This window comes from Calliphora vicina, chromosome 1, assembly GCF_958450345.1.
Source record: "Calliphora vicina chromosome 1, idCalVici1.1, whole genome shotgun sequence".
Taxonomy (NCBI): Eukaryota; Metazoa; Arthropoda; class Insecta; order Diptera; family Calliphoridae; genus Calliphora; species Calliphora vicina.
The window spans coordinates 112,212,920-112,228,874 of record NC_088780.1 but is presented as its reverse complement, the minus strand read 5'-3'; the positions used below and the strand labels follow the sequence as shown (position 1 = coordinate 112,228,874).

Below are 15,955 nucleotides of genomic sequence, written 5' to 3'. Positions count from 1 at the left end.
ATCGTAACAAAATTTGGTGACATGAATTTTGTGTATATAAAACTTATTTGGAGCGGAATTTGTGGAGATACATATATAAATTAAACATTTATGACCGATAAAGTCACATTTCGGGTGGACATTTGTATGGGGGCTAGGTGAAATAATGGACGGATTTCATCCAGTTTCAATAGGCTTGATCCTTGAGCCGAAAAAATAATATGTGTCAAATTTCATCGAAATATCTTCAAAATTGCGACCTGTACTCTGCGCACAAGGTTTACATGGACAGCCGACCAGCCAGCCAGACGGACGGATGGACGGACATCGTTTAATCGACTCAGAAAGTGATTCTAAGTCGATCGGTATACTTTAAGGTGGGTGCTAGACTAATATTTTTGGGCGTTACAAACATCTGCACAAACGCGCTATGGTGGTGTAGGGTATAATTATACCCTCCCCACTATGGTGGTGTAGGGTATAAAAATATGAAAAAAAGTATAACAAAACATCCTATAGTTTTCCGTACCTGCGATTTAAATTTTGCGATTTTCGAGTAAAACTAATTTTTTGTCATATTTTGGCGAATGAGCCCAATTTCCTTACTGTTATGAATTTTAAGTAAAACCTGTTCAGAATATTATAGTCCAGGTAATTTTAAATATAGTCTAAAAGTTTTACTAAAATTAGTAAACGTTAAACCTTAAATCGTGAAGGTCAGAGGTCAAATTTTTCAATATCTGGAATTTCTAATTTAAAGACAGCGAAATGTTATTTATTTTTGGACCGATTTTGATGAAACTTAACAAAAAATTTAACATGAAGTCTAGTATTTATAATAAAAGCACAAATATGGAAATTAACCCTTAATGACCCCAAACTTAAAATCATAAGAATTCATACATAAAGGGAGAATAGTTTCCCTTCCTAATTTCTCTGACTATGTGATTCCTCTGGTCCCCGTGAGAACCAGCTGGTACTTCTAATAAATCTGATCATATTTAATAGTGACACATCTCTGAGACAGTCCAGATCATGAAAAATAGCTTTACCAAGATATAGTACTCTATGCTCTTGTAAGGCTGTGCATTCACATTCACATACATTGTCATTCATAAAACAACTTCCACAAAATAGCTATTGGTGGGTAACGTGGGTAACCCATACGTTCCGACATGTGTCAAATCATACAGTGCTCAGTGATTATACCCGTAAGAAGCCTAATCGAATTCCTGCTAACAAACAAAAGAGTTCTAGTCGTATCCTCTGTCAGATTGGGCCAGAGCATTTTGGATATTCTAAAAAGTTTAGTTTTAGGTTTTTTAATATTTTATTGTTAAAAAAAAGAAACAAAAAAAAAAATAACGTTAAAGTTAAAAATTCAAGTATTGATAATGTTAAAAAATTCGAAAACAAAGTCCATCATTAAATTTTCATCAGAAATATTCTGGTCAAGTACAATATAAACGTATTAAGAACTTTTTATGTCGTTCAATAATTCGGGTTTTAAAATGAGTAACTAATTCTTCACATTTTCTAAATTATTTATAACAAATTGTATTATGCCCTCAAGCTCTATCATATATTTCTTGCTATATTTTGTGTTTATCATTAGATTTATTAAATATTTTGCAACACTTACGTACACGGTTAATAACATCACTTATATATACATATTTTAAGATCATGGCCTTCGCTTATTTCAACGTAGTCATTATAAATGTCATCCTCAATATCACTTTCGACGACCGTTTCAAAATCACATTCGCCATCACTTTCAATACCACTTTATTCTATGTTAATATTTTGATTAATAATTGCGATACTGCTAATATTACGCCAGCAAGTTTTTATGTTTAGACGCTAAAATTTCTGTTTCGAAATCAATTCTACTTTTTATACGAAATAACAAATATTTTATTTCCATTGGTTCATGATCTAAATTAAACATTTTGAAAGACTTGTTTTTAGAATTGTAACTTCTTGCTGTGCTATTTATATATTTATATCGAAAGACTTCCTCTATCTTTAGTTATTTATCGAATTTATTTAAATTTGGAATTATGAAAAATGTTAAGCAATTTAATAAATTTAAATATATATGTATGTACATTTATTCGATTATTCTACATAAAATTCGAATTATTCGTTATTCGAAAATTGTAATTTTTAAATTGTTCGAATAATTATTCTATTACGATCACCTCGAATGAATGCCCTATGGAGTAGTCATAAATATGGTTGATTTTGCAGCAATCCTGATAAAATTTTTAAAAATTAGTTCTGTGAGGATCGGTCCATAGTCAGTCGCGGATGGTGGGTTTGAAAAATGACAAAATTTTTACAAAAATGGAGATGAATGGATTTTAATATTTCTCAACGATTTGCTGAAAAAAATTTTGTATTTTTACATATTTGATAAGAACTAGCTTCAAAAATATCTATTAAGAATTTCTTTAAATCGACATATAGGTACGACATAATGGTAAAAAATAACGAATTAAAAAATTAAGATTATCATTCCAAAAAAAAATTTCAGATATAATTTTTAATATTTTTACCAAATTAAATTATTGTAATAAATCTGACATTTAAACATTATCCCCTCACTCAAAAACGTGGTAAGGGGAGCAGAGTTTTTCTTTTAATTTCTTACAATAAACCAAATATTTTTCCTTTACAATCCTTCATATTTAAATAAAAACAATCTTTGGATGATTTTATAATAAATAAAATTTAATATCGTACGTGACAGATTTTTCTCTTATATTATAACAATATATATTCTATAAATATATGTATACAAAAATTAAAAAAAATAAATATAAAATATATATTCGGTTTCAATAAACAATTTGATAATAGCAAAAACACAATCAGAGTCAAATTCATTTCATACTACGTGCTAATTGGGAGCTTAGTTTTCGTCGAAATTATTTGAATATAGTCAGTTTAAACTATAATTTTTGCCCTTAAAATGTTGTAATAAGCTCTAAAACCTTTCACATAGTAATAAATTTTAAGTAAGTAAATTTTAATGTTTTCTCCTATTCAAATCATCTTGACAAAAAGTTCCAAGGGTTTTTGTTTTTTCAGTCGTGGAATTGCCCATATGTATGTTTTGGACCCTTAAATTATTAATAGAAGCGGATTACATAGACATATTATATGTCAATGGAAAGATGGAAAAGAGTACTTTTATAACTCATTAATAATTTCTGACCAAAATTCGATTTTTTATATAAAAACTCAAAATATCTAAATTCGACAATAACTTGGCCAATAAGCGTTTAATCAAGAAAAGGAGCTCCATAAGTGATCACTCATATTTCTGACCAAAAATCGATTTTTTGTATAAAAACTAAAAATATCTAAATTCGCTAATAACTTGCCAATAAGCGTTTAATCAAGAAAAGGGGCTCGATCTGTGATCACTCACATTTCTGACCAAAAATCGATTTTTTATATAAAAACTCAAAATATCTAAATTTGCCAATAACTTGGCCAATAAGCGTTTAATCAAGAAAAGCAGCTCGATCTGTGATCACTCATATTTCTGACCAAAAATCGATTTTTTATATAAAAACTCAAAATATCTAAATTCGTTAATAATTTGACCAATAAGCGTTTAATCAAGAAAAGGAGCTCGATCTGTGATCACTCATATTTCTGATCAAAATTAGATTTTTTATATAAAAAATCAAAATATCTTAATTCACTAATAACTTGGCCAATAAGCGTTTAATCATAAAAAGCAGCTCCATCTATGATCACTCATATTTCTGACCAAAATTCGATTTTTTATATAAAAACTCAAAATATCTAAATACGCTAATTACTTGGCCAATAAGCGTTTAATCAAGAAAAAGAGCTTGATCTGTTATCAGTCATAATTCTGACCAAAAATCGATTTTTTATATAAAAACTCAAAATATCTAAATTCGCTAATAACTTGGCCAATAAGCGTTTAATCAAGAAAAGGAGCTCGATCTGTCATCACTCAAAAATTCGTTAATAACTTGGCCAATAAGCGTTTAATCAAGAAAAGGAGCTCGATCTGAGATCACTAATTTTTCAGACCAAAATTCGATTACTTATATAAGAACTCAAAATATGTACATTGATTTACATGTATTCTGTTGTTGCAAGACTTAGGTTTTTTACAACAAACATAGGTTCTTTGTCTCTCAGTAGCGCTTCTATGTATATTTTATTCTATGTCCTATATGAATAAAAATTATAATTCAACAATACGTTATTTTTTTTTAACTATTTTTACCCTTTTCAAACGGCTTCTCACAAATTCACAAATTGAACACAAGCATTTTTTAACTTGGACAGTACAACGTCTGAGGTTCAGCTATTGCAAAATAAAAAAAAAGTCTGATTTGAGAACTCTTAAAAACGCCAGTTTAAGATATCGTATAAAGTTTTGAAATTTCAAAAGACTGTTGTTATGTTTGTAAAGAACAACAGAAAAAGTAAATTTTAAAAAAATTAAATTTTAGTAGAATTATTATGAATATAAAAAAAAATTGCTACTGAAAAATTTACCATTTTTGCAGAATCTCCACATTTTTTGTGGCGCTGTTAATGTTTAAATTCCAGATTAATTCAATAAATACGTATTTTATAATTTATAAAAAAAAATAAAAAAAACTATATGTAACATGTTTTTCTTTGAATGATAAACTTCGGTTTTTTTAAGAATTCACTATTTGTGATCATAGCTGGAAGCATGGTACATTCAACACTTCGACAAACGTTTTAGCAAAATAAATTTACCATATAAATAAGTCTTTTGAGATGGAGGCTTCTTTGTTTAAAACATATTTTTTTTATATAATGTTGGCATGTTGAACACAAAATTTTAAAATCTAGCTGTCTGTTTTCGTGATTTATTCACCTTTATTTATTTTTTATGTTTTTCATGTAGTTTTTAAATTATTATATTTAATTTTGAATAAAACATCTCACAAAATGGTTAAATAATAACTAATTAAAATTTTTTTTTTTTTATTTTCTCAAAAAAATATTTGTTTTTTTGTTATACATACAATTCTTGTATGCTCACCATCAATATGTGACACTAAAATATTTTTCTGACATAGGAGTTATATGGGGAATAGTACTGATCCACACAAAAGTTGTTGGAAATATTTAGGTTCATATAAAACTTGTTCATGTCCAATTTCATCACTATATTCATTATTATAAGACAATTATGAATGTTCATGTAATTTTCTGAGGGGGATATTGTCTGGGGACTAGGACTAAAATTTCAAATTTCAGAGTACTTTGAAAAAATTTGTGCAAAATTTGAATACGATTGCTGCATTATCAACCTATTTATGACTGCTTAAACAGTATTATGGGGGTCATTTGTATGGAGCCGAATTTATATACTTCAATGCCAAACAAACCTTATCAACAGAAAGTATTTGTGAAAAATTTCAGCTCTTTTCGTTTGTCATCTATCGTGTTTTCAACAGACAGATAGACGGACGGACATAGCTATATCGTCTAAGAATTTCATAAGGAACCAAAATATATACATATACTTTCAAACGTCTGCGATGAATTTTTCTATGTGCTGCAAATGGAATGACAAAATCAATATACACCAGTTCTTTGAAGATTAAACATGACCATGGTGATTACAAAAATTTTTCTGGGATATATTTTCAATATTTAAACATTTTCAAAAACGCATTAACAACATAATGACCAAATTGTTATCTAAGGAACATATTAACAAATTTTAAATCAAATAAGAGCAAAACTTTTTCCTATTATATTTATTAAATTTTATTTACATAGATATTTCTGTATTTCGGTATATTGGGTTTGTGCAGATGTTTGTAACGTCCAAAAATATTAGTTTAGCATCCACCTTTAAGTATACCGATCAACGCAGAATCACTTTCTGAGTCGATTATATAGGTATCTACACAAATTTTGCTCCAAATAAGTTTTATATATACGGAATTCATGTCACCAAATTTTATTATGATCGGTCCATAATTAGTCATAGCTCCAATATAAGATCCGCTTCCAAAAATCACTTTAACGCGCATAGACGTAAATCACACTACCTAATTTCATGGTGTTCGGTTATTGCTACCACTACGAAAATCACTCACGAATATAAATTATTGAAATTTTAAAAGAAAAAATGTCTTTGCTAATTTACTTAGTGTAGGGTATTATATGGTCGGGCTGGACCGACCATACTTTCTTACTTGTTTTCTTTATAAATTACATCAAATACACATTATTATTGAATGTCTCTCATTTGAATGAGCAGCATTCAATGTGTTACCAATACGCCACAAATGATTTCTATAACAACCTAAGTACAACAAACATTATTGAATACAAAATTTCAATATCAAATATTTATGAACATTAGAAGTCATTTATAAGACAATCACGTTTGAAATTTTCAAATATTAAAGAAATGTTCACATCACATGCAAACGCACATACATGCATACATACTTACTGATGTCTTCAGAATAAATACCTCAAAATATGTATTTAATGTTAATATAATTTAAGCAATGAAAGAAAGTTAATTTCAATTGTCATTATATCCAAAATTTATCTACTAATATACGAGCAACATATTAAAAATATATTAGAAATTTTATATTTAAAACAAAAAAAAAAATACACAAAAATTTACCATACTTTTAATAAATGATCTTTAATTTAAAAAGATTTCAATAAAATCTGTTAATTTAAGCCAAAAATGAGAATTTATTTTATTTATGCTGGAAAAAAAGTTCTTTATTTTATGAGAGTAATTGAATAATTTAGTTTTGAGCAATCAATAACTGTCATTTTGACATATTCATTGAATGAATGCCTGACCATATGGCGGCCTGTTGGACTATTTAACTAACTGTTTAAGTCGACAAGTTGGTGTGAGTTGATGATGAAATATGAGTGACTAGACATTGAAATACACATAAATATATACGCGTCATATATGTAGGCATGTAGTATGTATGTATAATGAAATGCCATCATGTCGCTGTGAAATATTTGTGTGTCTTATTAAATTATTATTAAAATAAAGTAACATTTTTTTTCTATGATGATTGAATATCAAACAATTAAAAAGTGCTAAATGGGGTTACGTCGAATTCCATGAGCGCTTCTATAAAAAGGTGCCAAAAAATATTGCAGATTAAATCTTCAAACTAGAAATCATCTAATTTATTGAAGATTACAAACACCGATCACAGACCATCAGTATGGCTTTCACTCAAAGCACTGCATATTATTTGGTTTAAAAAACATCAGCACACTTATTATTCGACTCGAAACAATTTATATAATTGATAACTGCTCTAATAATTATTAATGTTCTTAATTTGAATCACACAATGAATTAATTTTCACAATTTTCATAAAAAATACGCCAAAAAAATATTCCACTCTATTCTAGCATCAGATAATAAAGATTAACTTATGCCTGTTATATAGGCTATAGAAATCACTCAATAAACAATAACCCGCAATGTATGCCATGAAATATGCAAAATGTCTACATTTCAGCTAACCTATAATACCTTTACTGCAGGTGTAGCTCAAGAAATAAAATACATTTTAACACAGGTGTTTTCCCAAAAAAATAAATAAAATACTGTTATGAATTTCATGTTGGTAACAATGTTGAGTTTTTTTGTAGTTTATATAGCATTTCTTATAGAAAACATTTAGAAATTTTCTTGTAAAACCATGTATGCGTTGTTGAATGTGAATAAATTCATATTTGATTGGTTAATTTTTTTTTGTAGCTTGTTATTTTTTTCTCTTTCCTTTTTGTAATCTCAAAGACGCACAATAAATATTTATTGGAAAAGTAAATTTTGGGGAAAATTATGTGAGTTTAAGAAAAGTTTAGGTTAAATATGATAAATTGCAGGGGTGGTTTAGGTTAGGTATCTTTTTACTTAAAACTCTTTTAAAAAACCGCCAAAAAATGTCGGGCATAGAAAGTTTGTTTTTTTGTGATAGAAAGGAAATATTAATGCCGTTTTGCTAAATTTAAAATCCCTTTTCATTGTGCATATTTCAAATAACTAAAATTTTTTTTTTTATTTTTTTACGAGATTTGTTGTGGGGTTTTGGAACTATTTTTAAGGATTCAGAAAACATCAATTGTATTAATGTTTGATGCAGAATCGACTGGTGAAATCATATTTGCAATTCAACCGTTTTTGCTCTACAGAAAAATGTGCTCAAAATGCGCGTCTTAGGTGCGTTGAACCACCACAAGGAGTGAAAATTTTCCAAAAAAGGACGCCATTTTTATTTACGCAAAAACCTTCAGAAAAATTATGATACCCGCAAATCAAATTTTTTAAATTAACTGTAATATACATACATATATACAAGGAACATAAAGCCTTAACAAAGTCTTTCTTTCCATCTGGTTCTGTTCATAGTGATGTTTTTGATTTCATTCCACCTAGTGTGCATGTTTGCAGCATCGATATTAATTTCCTTCGGGGTTTCCAAAGCAGCTTTCCGTTTTCTGATACCTGCTTTGGGATTTTAGAATATGTGGCCAAAATTTGAAATTTTGATAAAAAAAAAATAGGTGGAATTCCGAATGGCGTAGGGGCGACATATTGCAAAAATAAGACATGTTTTTTATACCAGGATGACCAATAATTGACATTGCTCTGAAAATCGGTCCAAAAGTACGACATATATTTTTAAAAAAGCGGAGGTATGGAAACATTTTAAAATTTAAGTTTTGAAATGCCAATAACTCGGAATTTATAAGAGATAAATAGCACACACAAGCATGTCGAATGGGAAACAAAAAATGGCAAGTATTTACAAATCTTACATGTTGAAGGTACTCTACTATGAGCCCCATAGCGCCGCCCCTTGAGCATTTGTAAGGCCTATTTTAATAACTTAAATACTCCTTGTCTACGCCCTCGTCAAATTTAATACCGATCGGACCAGCAGTTTAGAAATGCCAGATTTATTTCCAAAAAGTAAAATATAACTGTATAAGATTTTTGGTGAGTTTCGGCAACGAATTTACTTCAATAAGTTGTATGTTGTGTATACTATTACACTCAGATGTGGGTAGCCCGGGAAACTATAACGATTTCAAAGTAGTTTTTATTATCCATCATTCTATTTTCGTTTTTCTTTACAAAACTAACAAGAAAGAGAGCTATATTCGGCTGTGACGAATCTTACATACGCTTCACCAAATTATACTTCAAAATAAAAATATTAAATATTTTTAATTAAACAAAATTTATTGTTTTTTCAGTTGTTTTTTTCTTTATTTGGAAAAAAAATTTTAGATTTGTTTTTTTAAGTTTTTTTTAAAAAAAAATTAATATTTAGCGAAAAATACTTTTGGTGAAAACAAAATTTCGGGTTAAAATTTTTTTTCCGATTTTGACCCATTGTAGGTCCAAATTACTAACCGTCGTTGCAAAGGTCATCCATATTGTCTATATTAATGACTTAGTAATCCAGATATAGGTCAAAAATAGGTAAAAAAATCGAGGTTGTCCTGTTTTTTTTCTTTATATATCAGCCATTTGTGATCCGATTTTCTCGATTTTAAATAGCAACTGAGCCGGAAGAATTCCGGATATATTGATGTATGTATCGTGTATGTAAGTTATTTGGGGGCTTCGGAAGATGATTTCAACAGACAGACAGACGGACATGGCTTAATCGACTCTGCTATCTATAAGGATCCAGAATATACATATATACTTTATAGGGTCGAAAATTATATTGTGGAAAATACAAACGGAATGAAAAACTTATATATACCCTTCTCACGAAGGTGAGGGGTATAAAAATAGAATAAACATAAAATATAAATGCATAAACATAAATAAAATTCAAATAAATTTGTATTATTTTCCCACACTACAAATAAGCAGATAACGACATAAGCTGTAAATAGGTATGGGTTGGGCAAACTTAGTTTTCAATGAATTTTTTTGTTGTTGAAATAACTAAATAAGCACATAACCCGATAACCAGGCAACCGTGAACAACCCTATTGATATGTTGTTTGAACATATGCTTTTTTCATGTTTCTAGATTAATTATTATAAACAATTTAGTATTTTTTGTATTATAGGTAAGTACAACTTAACCCACCATTTGTCGATTCTAATGTATTCAGGATGTGTCTAATTTCATTATTCTAGATTCATTATTATAAAAATATTCAAAAAGAACTATTATAAGGCAAAAGTATACTGTAGATTCTAATCCAGTCAGGATCATGTGCCTCTAATTGCACTATTCAAGACTCATTATTATAAATGATATCAAAAAGACATAAGAATGAAGAAACTGTACCATAAAGACTACTCCTTGGATATGTTATGTTTTAAAAAATTACCATGCTGTGTAAACATATTTCGCACTCCATTTCCAAAGTTAATTTCATTATGACTGGAGTAACCAATGTATGAAATTTAATAAAAAATTGGCTTAATATGTAATTGTGAATAAAATGTATTTTGCCGTTTTTACCCCCATTTTATTGAAGTAAATTTCAGTATGGTAGTGGGATCTCATAATAAAATATTCATATATCTATGTTAGTTTATAGAAAAACATATTTTATGAAAAGAGTACCAAAATAATAACAATTTTTTTCTCTTAACCATTCTAATTTAAAAAAGTTCCGAACTTATTTTTGATAAGTAAAGAATACGATTTAAAATTTATTTCAATGTTTAGTGATTGAAAAGATAAATAGGCTGCCAAAATAAATAGTACCAAATTGGCAACATATGTGCCCGTTTTCTCCCCTAAATGGTTCGATTTTCAAAAAAGTACCAAAATCGTGTCTGCTCTATTTTTAAGGGGATGAAAATTTCTTATATATTTTTTTTCAGTTTGAATCTTTTTTTAGTTTAGAAAATAAATTTTGAATTTCCAAATGTCTTCTTAGTATATCTATATAGGGAGAGAGAAACCTGTAGTCCAAACTAAATGTCAGTCTGTCAGTCACTCTGTAACTTATTTTGTGTATGGTTTAAAATAGTGATAAAAAATCATAGTTTATTGAAACACATTTTTAATTATTATATTTTTTTAATTAGTATATATTTTTTTTTTCGTTTTCATATGATTTGTACAAAATTATTCATGTATGTATGTGTGTTTGGTTTGGTGATGTGGTTTTGTCATTTAATTAAAATTTAATATAAAAAGTAAGAGCTATTTTTAATGATAAAAATAATTATGGCTAAATTAATTGCAGTTCATAGACATTGTTAATCTGGTTATTGTATTTCTATTGCGAATGAGGTTAAATCGTGTTGTTATGGTTAAACTGAACTAGAATGTCACACATGTGTATTTATAACGTGATGTTTTTAATCACGTTTTAATAATAAAAATGTTTTTTTTTTGTTTGTTTTCTTTAAATAAATTACAATAAATTAAATAATTTATGTTTATTTTTGTAGATATGTGTTTTTTTTCAATAAATTACTACTAACTACTACTAAAGTGTTTGTTTCGTTTTCAACAAAAGGCACATTTGGTTGGGCATATTAAATGCTTGTGTTTGTGTTCAAATACTAAATTAATTAATATAAGAATTACAAGTTTTGTTTAATATTTTGTCTAACTATTCGAATTATTGAGCGTTAATTTGACCAGCATAAGCCAATTCTTGAGCATCACCGTCAACATTGATGCTGCGAGCATAGGGATAAGCTGAGGAAGCACCTGAGGACCAACCAGCATTATTAGAAGCACCTGCGGACCAACCAGCACCACTGTTGGCACTGTAGCCACCGCCTAAGGAACCACCGAATTTGTTACCTAAACCGCCGAAAAATTTCGAACCCCCAACCAAAATGGCCAAGAATAAAGCGATTTTAGCAACAATGATGGCCTTAGTGGTCAACAAAGCCAAACCTCCCAACAAAAGTGGTACCAAAGCGAACAATTTAGCACCAATAGCCAAAGCAATTGGACCAATCATTTTCTTCAATTTACCACGGCCTAAATTTTTTAAAATGTTTTTAATAAATTTGCTGATAGATTTTTTTGATTTAAGATGTTTTCTACCTTCATCCAAAGCACGGGCAATCTCTTGGGTAGTTTCGGCGGGTACTTTCACTTCGAGATTATGGCTGCCCAAGAATTCGGCAGCGCTCTCGACGGCCATATCGACCAATTGACCAGTGCGTTCATCGGTATTTTCGGGCAATTGTGAGAGAACGTCAGTCTCGCTTAGAGCACGACCGTTGCGTTGTACTGGACTGGCTGGATCTCTGTAAGGGCCAAAGAAAAGAAGAAATAAAGAAAACAGGAAATTGAAAAATGTGATAGAAGTAGGAAAATTGTGTTAAGGTAGAGAGAAAGTTGTAAAGATTGAAAGTGAGAGAGTAATAAGTTTTAAATTTTTAGAGGTAAATAGAGTTATTAATATAAAGGCATGCAATTTATTGGTTTAATTCTATTTAAAATAGTTTAATAATGAAATTTATAAAATAAATGGTTTAATATTTAAGTAGTGAATTTATTGTTAGAGATGTGTTCTTAAGTGTTAAAAAGCTTTTTAATCATGCGTGTTAAAAAGAGTGTGAGATTTATACAAACTTTCACTATAATGAACAAATATTTTAATTTTTTTGCAAGGGTAAGTAGAGAATGGGTTAATATATTTTAGATTTATTAAGTAAGAGAATTAATATAAATTAAATTATTGTTGAGATAGTAGAGACTTTTTAAAATAGGTGGGTGCAGAAATATTAAAAAATATGTAAATGAGAGATATATCATAATGTGTATGTGTCTGAATTATGTTTCCGGGGAAATTTCTTTCAGAACGGACTTACCTAAAAAATGTAAAAATGTTTAAATATATTTATACATTTTAAAATATTTAGTAGCATTTCTTTAAATATATTCCTATTAAAAAGTGATTCTAATGTCGTAAAACATTGGAATTTGGTTAGGTATTCTACAAATTGTTACAGGGTTAGAATATTTCTGTAAATGTTTGTATGCTACTAATTCTGATAGTTTTTAAACGCATATGGGGGCCTTTTTAGATTATAAATGTTATAATAAAAAAGTGTTTAAGCTGTGGTTTACCAATGAAAGAATTATGGAAATAAAAACTTTTTATTGATCTCCTGCTTAGGATTGTATCTCTCATGAAGCTAGCAGTGACCTTATGCCTCACTTTTCCTTTTCAACAAATTTTCTGCTTTCATTTAATGAAACCTTGATATCTTGAGATTGCTGTATATAGCATCCTGATAAGCTGTTACAATGAAGCACAATATGGGAAGTTCATTTCAGTAGAAGCGAAAAAGAAGAAGTATTTTGCAAATAGTAGGAAATAAAATCATTAATTTATTTATATCTCATGTAGTTCTCAGGTCTTATTTTAATTTCTTCAAACATGTCTGACATTTTTAAACTGAATTTTTATATTAATGATTTAAAGCCCCTGAGGGTGTTGGAATTATTTTTTGATTATAGATCATATTTAATAAAAATGAAGAGGACTTGTGGTCAATATTAATAATTTAAAGCCCCAGAGGGGTTTTTTAATTATTTTTTTTTCTGAAATAAGATGTTGTTGTTTTTAGATCATATTTAATATAAATTAAGAGGACTTGTGGTATCAGTAAATGTGACTGAAACTCAATCGAAACTCTAGTCCAGCAGTTTATAGTCTAAAAACGGTTGCAAGTATAAACCGGCGGAGTTAAAGACCCTTTAACATCTGGATGTTTCTATATGGAAAAAATGTCTGAGGATGTTGTGATGCATTTTTTAGAGCAGTGGCTAACTTAGAAGACTTTTTTAAAAAATTTCTAACTGGGATATTAATGGCTTGAAATTCCAAAGGAAAAGTGTAAAAAAAACTTTCAATGAAACAAATTGATTTTGCCTTATGGAAATTTAATCAAATATAGGAAAATATCAGGGGTTGTCTCTCAGTGACTATGATACTTCATTATTGTTGTTTATACAAAATTTCATTAATACATTTTCAATTGGTATTTTCAATGGGTTGAAACGCCAAAGGGGATTTGTTTAACAGAATATTCACTCAAATAAACCAACTTGTTTTACTTAGTTAGGACAAGTTTATGTTACGAAGAGAATTTTTGAATGCCTTTCAGAGGCAACTAGGTCTTAGTGATACAAATAAATATATCTTGGGACTCTAATAATAGACTGGGTGGCTAGTAGTTTTTAGCTATAGTGTGCTAGACTATAAATTTGGGCCTTGCGGGTTCGATTCCCGCCAGAGACTCTGGGTTTATATGCAAACAAGCAAAACGCTTTGCAGTTTGAGTTTGTTTTAATAATAATAATAAAAAAATTTTGTAATCGGTCAAAAATTAACATTTGCCTGCATACGTAAATTCCAAAATTACTATGAATATGAACTAGTTCATTAAACAAATTATTGATAATGAAAATATGATAAAGAAGTTGTATATTTATGCTTTAAGAATGTATATAACCTTCAAAAATTTAAACTCTGAGCACCTGACTAGATTTTGATTTGAATTAAAACCTGATTATAAAGTATTTGCAAACGGTTAAATAATAAGCAAGGCCATAATCGAAAGTGAAAAATGTAAAAAATTATATAACATTTCATATAAAATAAAAACATATTATACAAACTACATCAAACGAAAAAAAATAATAATGATTACAAACTTAACCTGTTTTGCCAGGAAAGGCCAGAAAAAAAATTGAAAATAAAAAATATTCTCACATCAAAAAACAAATTTAAAGCGGTTAATAAATTATATAATTTTAAGCACTTTTGACTTGGCAACGACAAATAAAGCTATACAAAATGCTTAAATATGCGTTTAGAGACTAAATAATCCTTGCAGGTTTTGTTTACATTCTTCAAAGCAAAAATATATGTAATCCATTTAATGTTTTCTGAATTTCTTTTTTTTATGATAATAAACTTGTTGATTCGTTTTAAGCATTAAAGCGTTAAGGTTAATTAATTTTAAAGCAGCTAATTAATTTCTTTTAAATTTTGTGATTATATATTTTACAACCAACTCTATTAAATGTTTTTCAATCTTTATATTTGATCATTTTGATTTAAATTTCACTTGTTAACTGTTCTTTTGTTTTCTGTTAAAGATTTTTTTCAAAAGTTTTTTTTTTTTTTTGAATACTTTGCTTTTTCAATAATAAGAAAAACACACACCTTTTGAATGAAACACCATTGACCAATTCGATATTGTTACTTCTGGCAGCACGATTAAGAGCGGTAATACCCTTAACAGCCAAACAAGTGGTCATATCGTCACTTTCGAAACATGAGCCCAAATAGCGGGCGGCACGTGTGAAGGTTGATTCACTTTCGATTTGATTATCTTGTACACTTGGAGCCGCCCAGGCACAGCTGGCAACCAATAAACAAACTGTAGTTATGGCAAACACTTTCATATTGATTTATTTTTATTTATTTATTTTTATATTTTGCGTAAAAACACGACCGAGTTAATCCTTTTAGTTTTAATTGATTTCTTATATCCACGGATGTTGCGTGCAACACTTGTGATGGTTAAGATGCTTTTGATGTCAACTTCTCAAGAGCAACGGTCTTATATACAAGGTATTTTCAAAATACCACAAATTTCTTATTTTTACTGAAATTGTTCAGCGACAAAAGCCAAAAACTCCATAAACATACGCACTAACACATAAATGCGGCAAAACATTACAAAATAATTTACAATACAAACATTGTTTAAATGAATTTTTGTTTTTTTTTTTTGAAAGAAATGCTTAAAACTGTCTACGCAGAGAGTAGACTTTTTTTGGTGTTTAAGCCAATTCAGAGTCAATCACAACTCACACACAAAATTATCTCGGCCATGTTTACTACTCTCAACTGAAATTTTACCCTAAAACAGCGTCAAAATAAAGTTGTTTGTCTCTG

General features: G+C 28.7%; 1 protein-coding gene across 1 annotated transcript; it reads right to left on the bottom strand.

Annotated features, from left to right (window-relative positions):
- Positions 1-11,071: 11,071 nt before the first annotated feature.
- On the bottom strand, positions 11,072-15,659 carry Osi14 (DUF1676 domain-containing protein Osi14). Its single transcript, XM_065505974.1, has 3 exons — positions 15,218-15,659; positions 12,079-12,284; positions 11,072-12,012 (listed from the first exon to the last, which is right to left on the bottom strand). Exons 1-3 carry the CDS (start codon positions 15,457-15,459, stop codon positions 11,642-11,644), a joined length of 819 nt encoding a protein of 272 aa, XP_065362046.1. The 5' UTR covers positions 15,460-15,659; the 3' UTR covers positions 11,072-11,641.
- Positions 15,660-15,955: the final 296 nt, after the last annotated feature.

What these genes read in the sequence shown, in the direction of transcription:
- Osi14 (XM_065505974.1), bottom strand. Translation starts at nt 15,459, where the DNA reads ATGAAAGTGTTTGCCATAACTACAGTTTGTTTATTGGTTGCCAGCTGT. An exon ending in AATGGTGTTTCATTCAAAAG is followed by an intron (nt 12,285 to 15,217) that starts GTGTGTGTTTTT and finishes TGGCCCTTACAG; the next exon opens with AGATCCAGCCAGTCCAGTAC. An exon ending in TGCCCGTGCTTTGGATGAAG is followed by an intron (nt 12,013 to 12,078) that starts GTAGAAAACATC and finishes TAAAAAATTTAG; the next exon opens with GCCGTGGTAAATTGAAGAAA.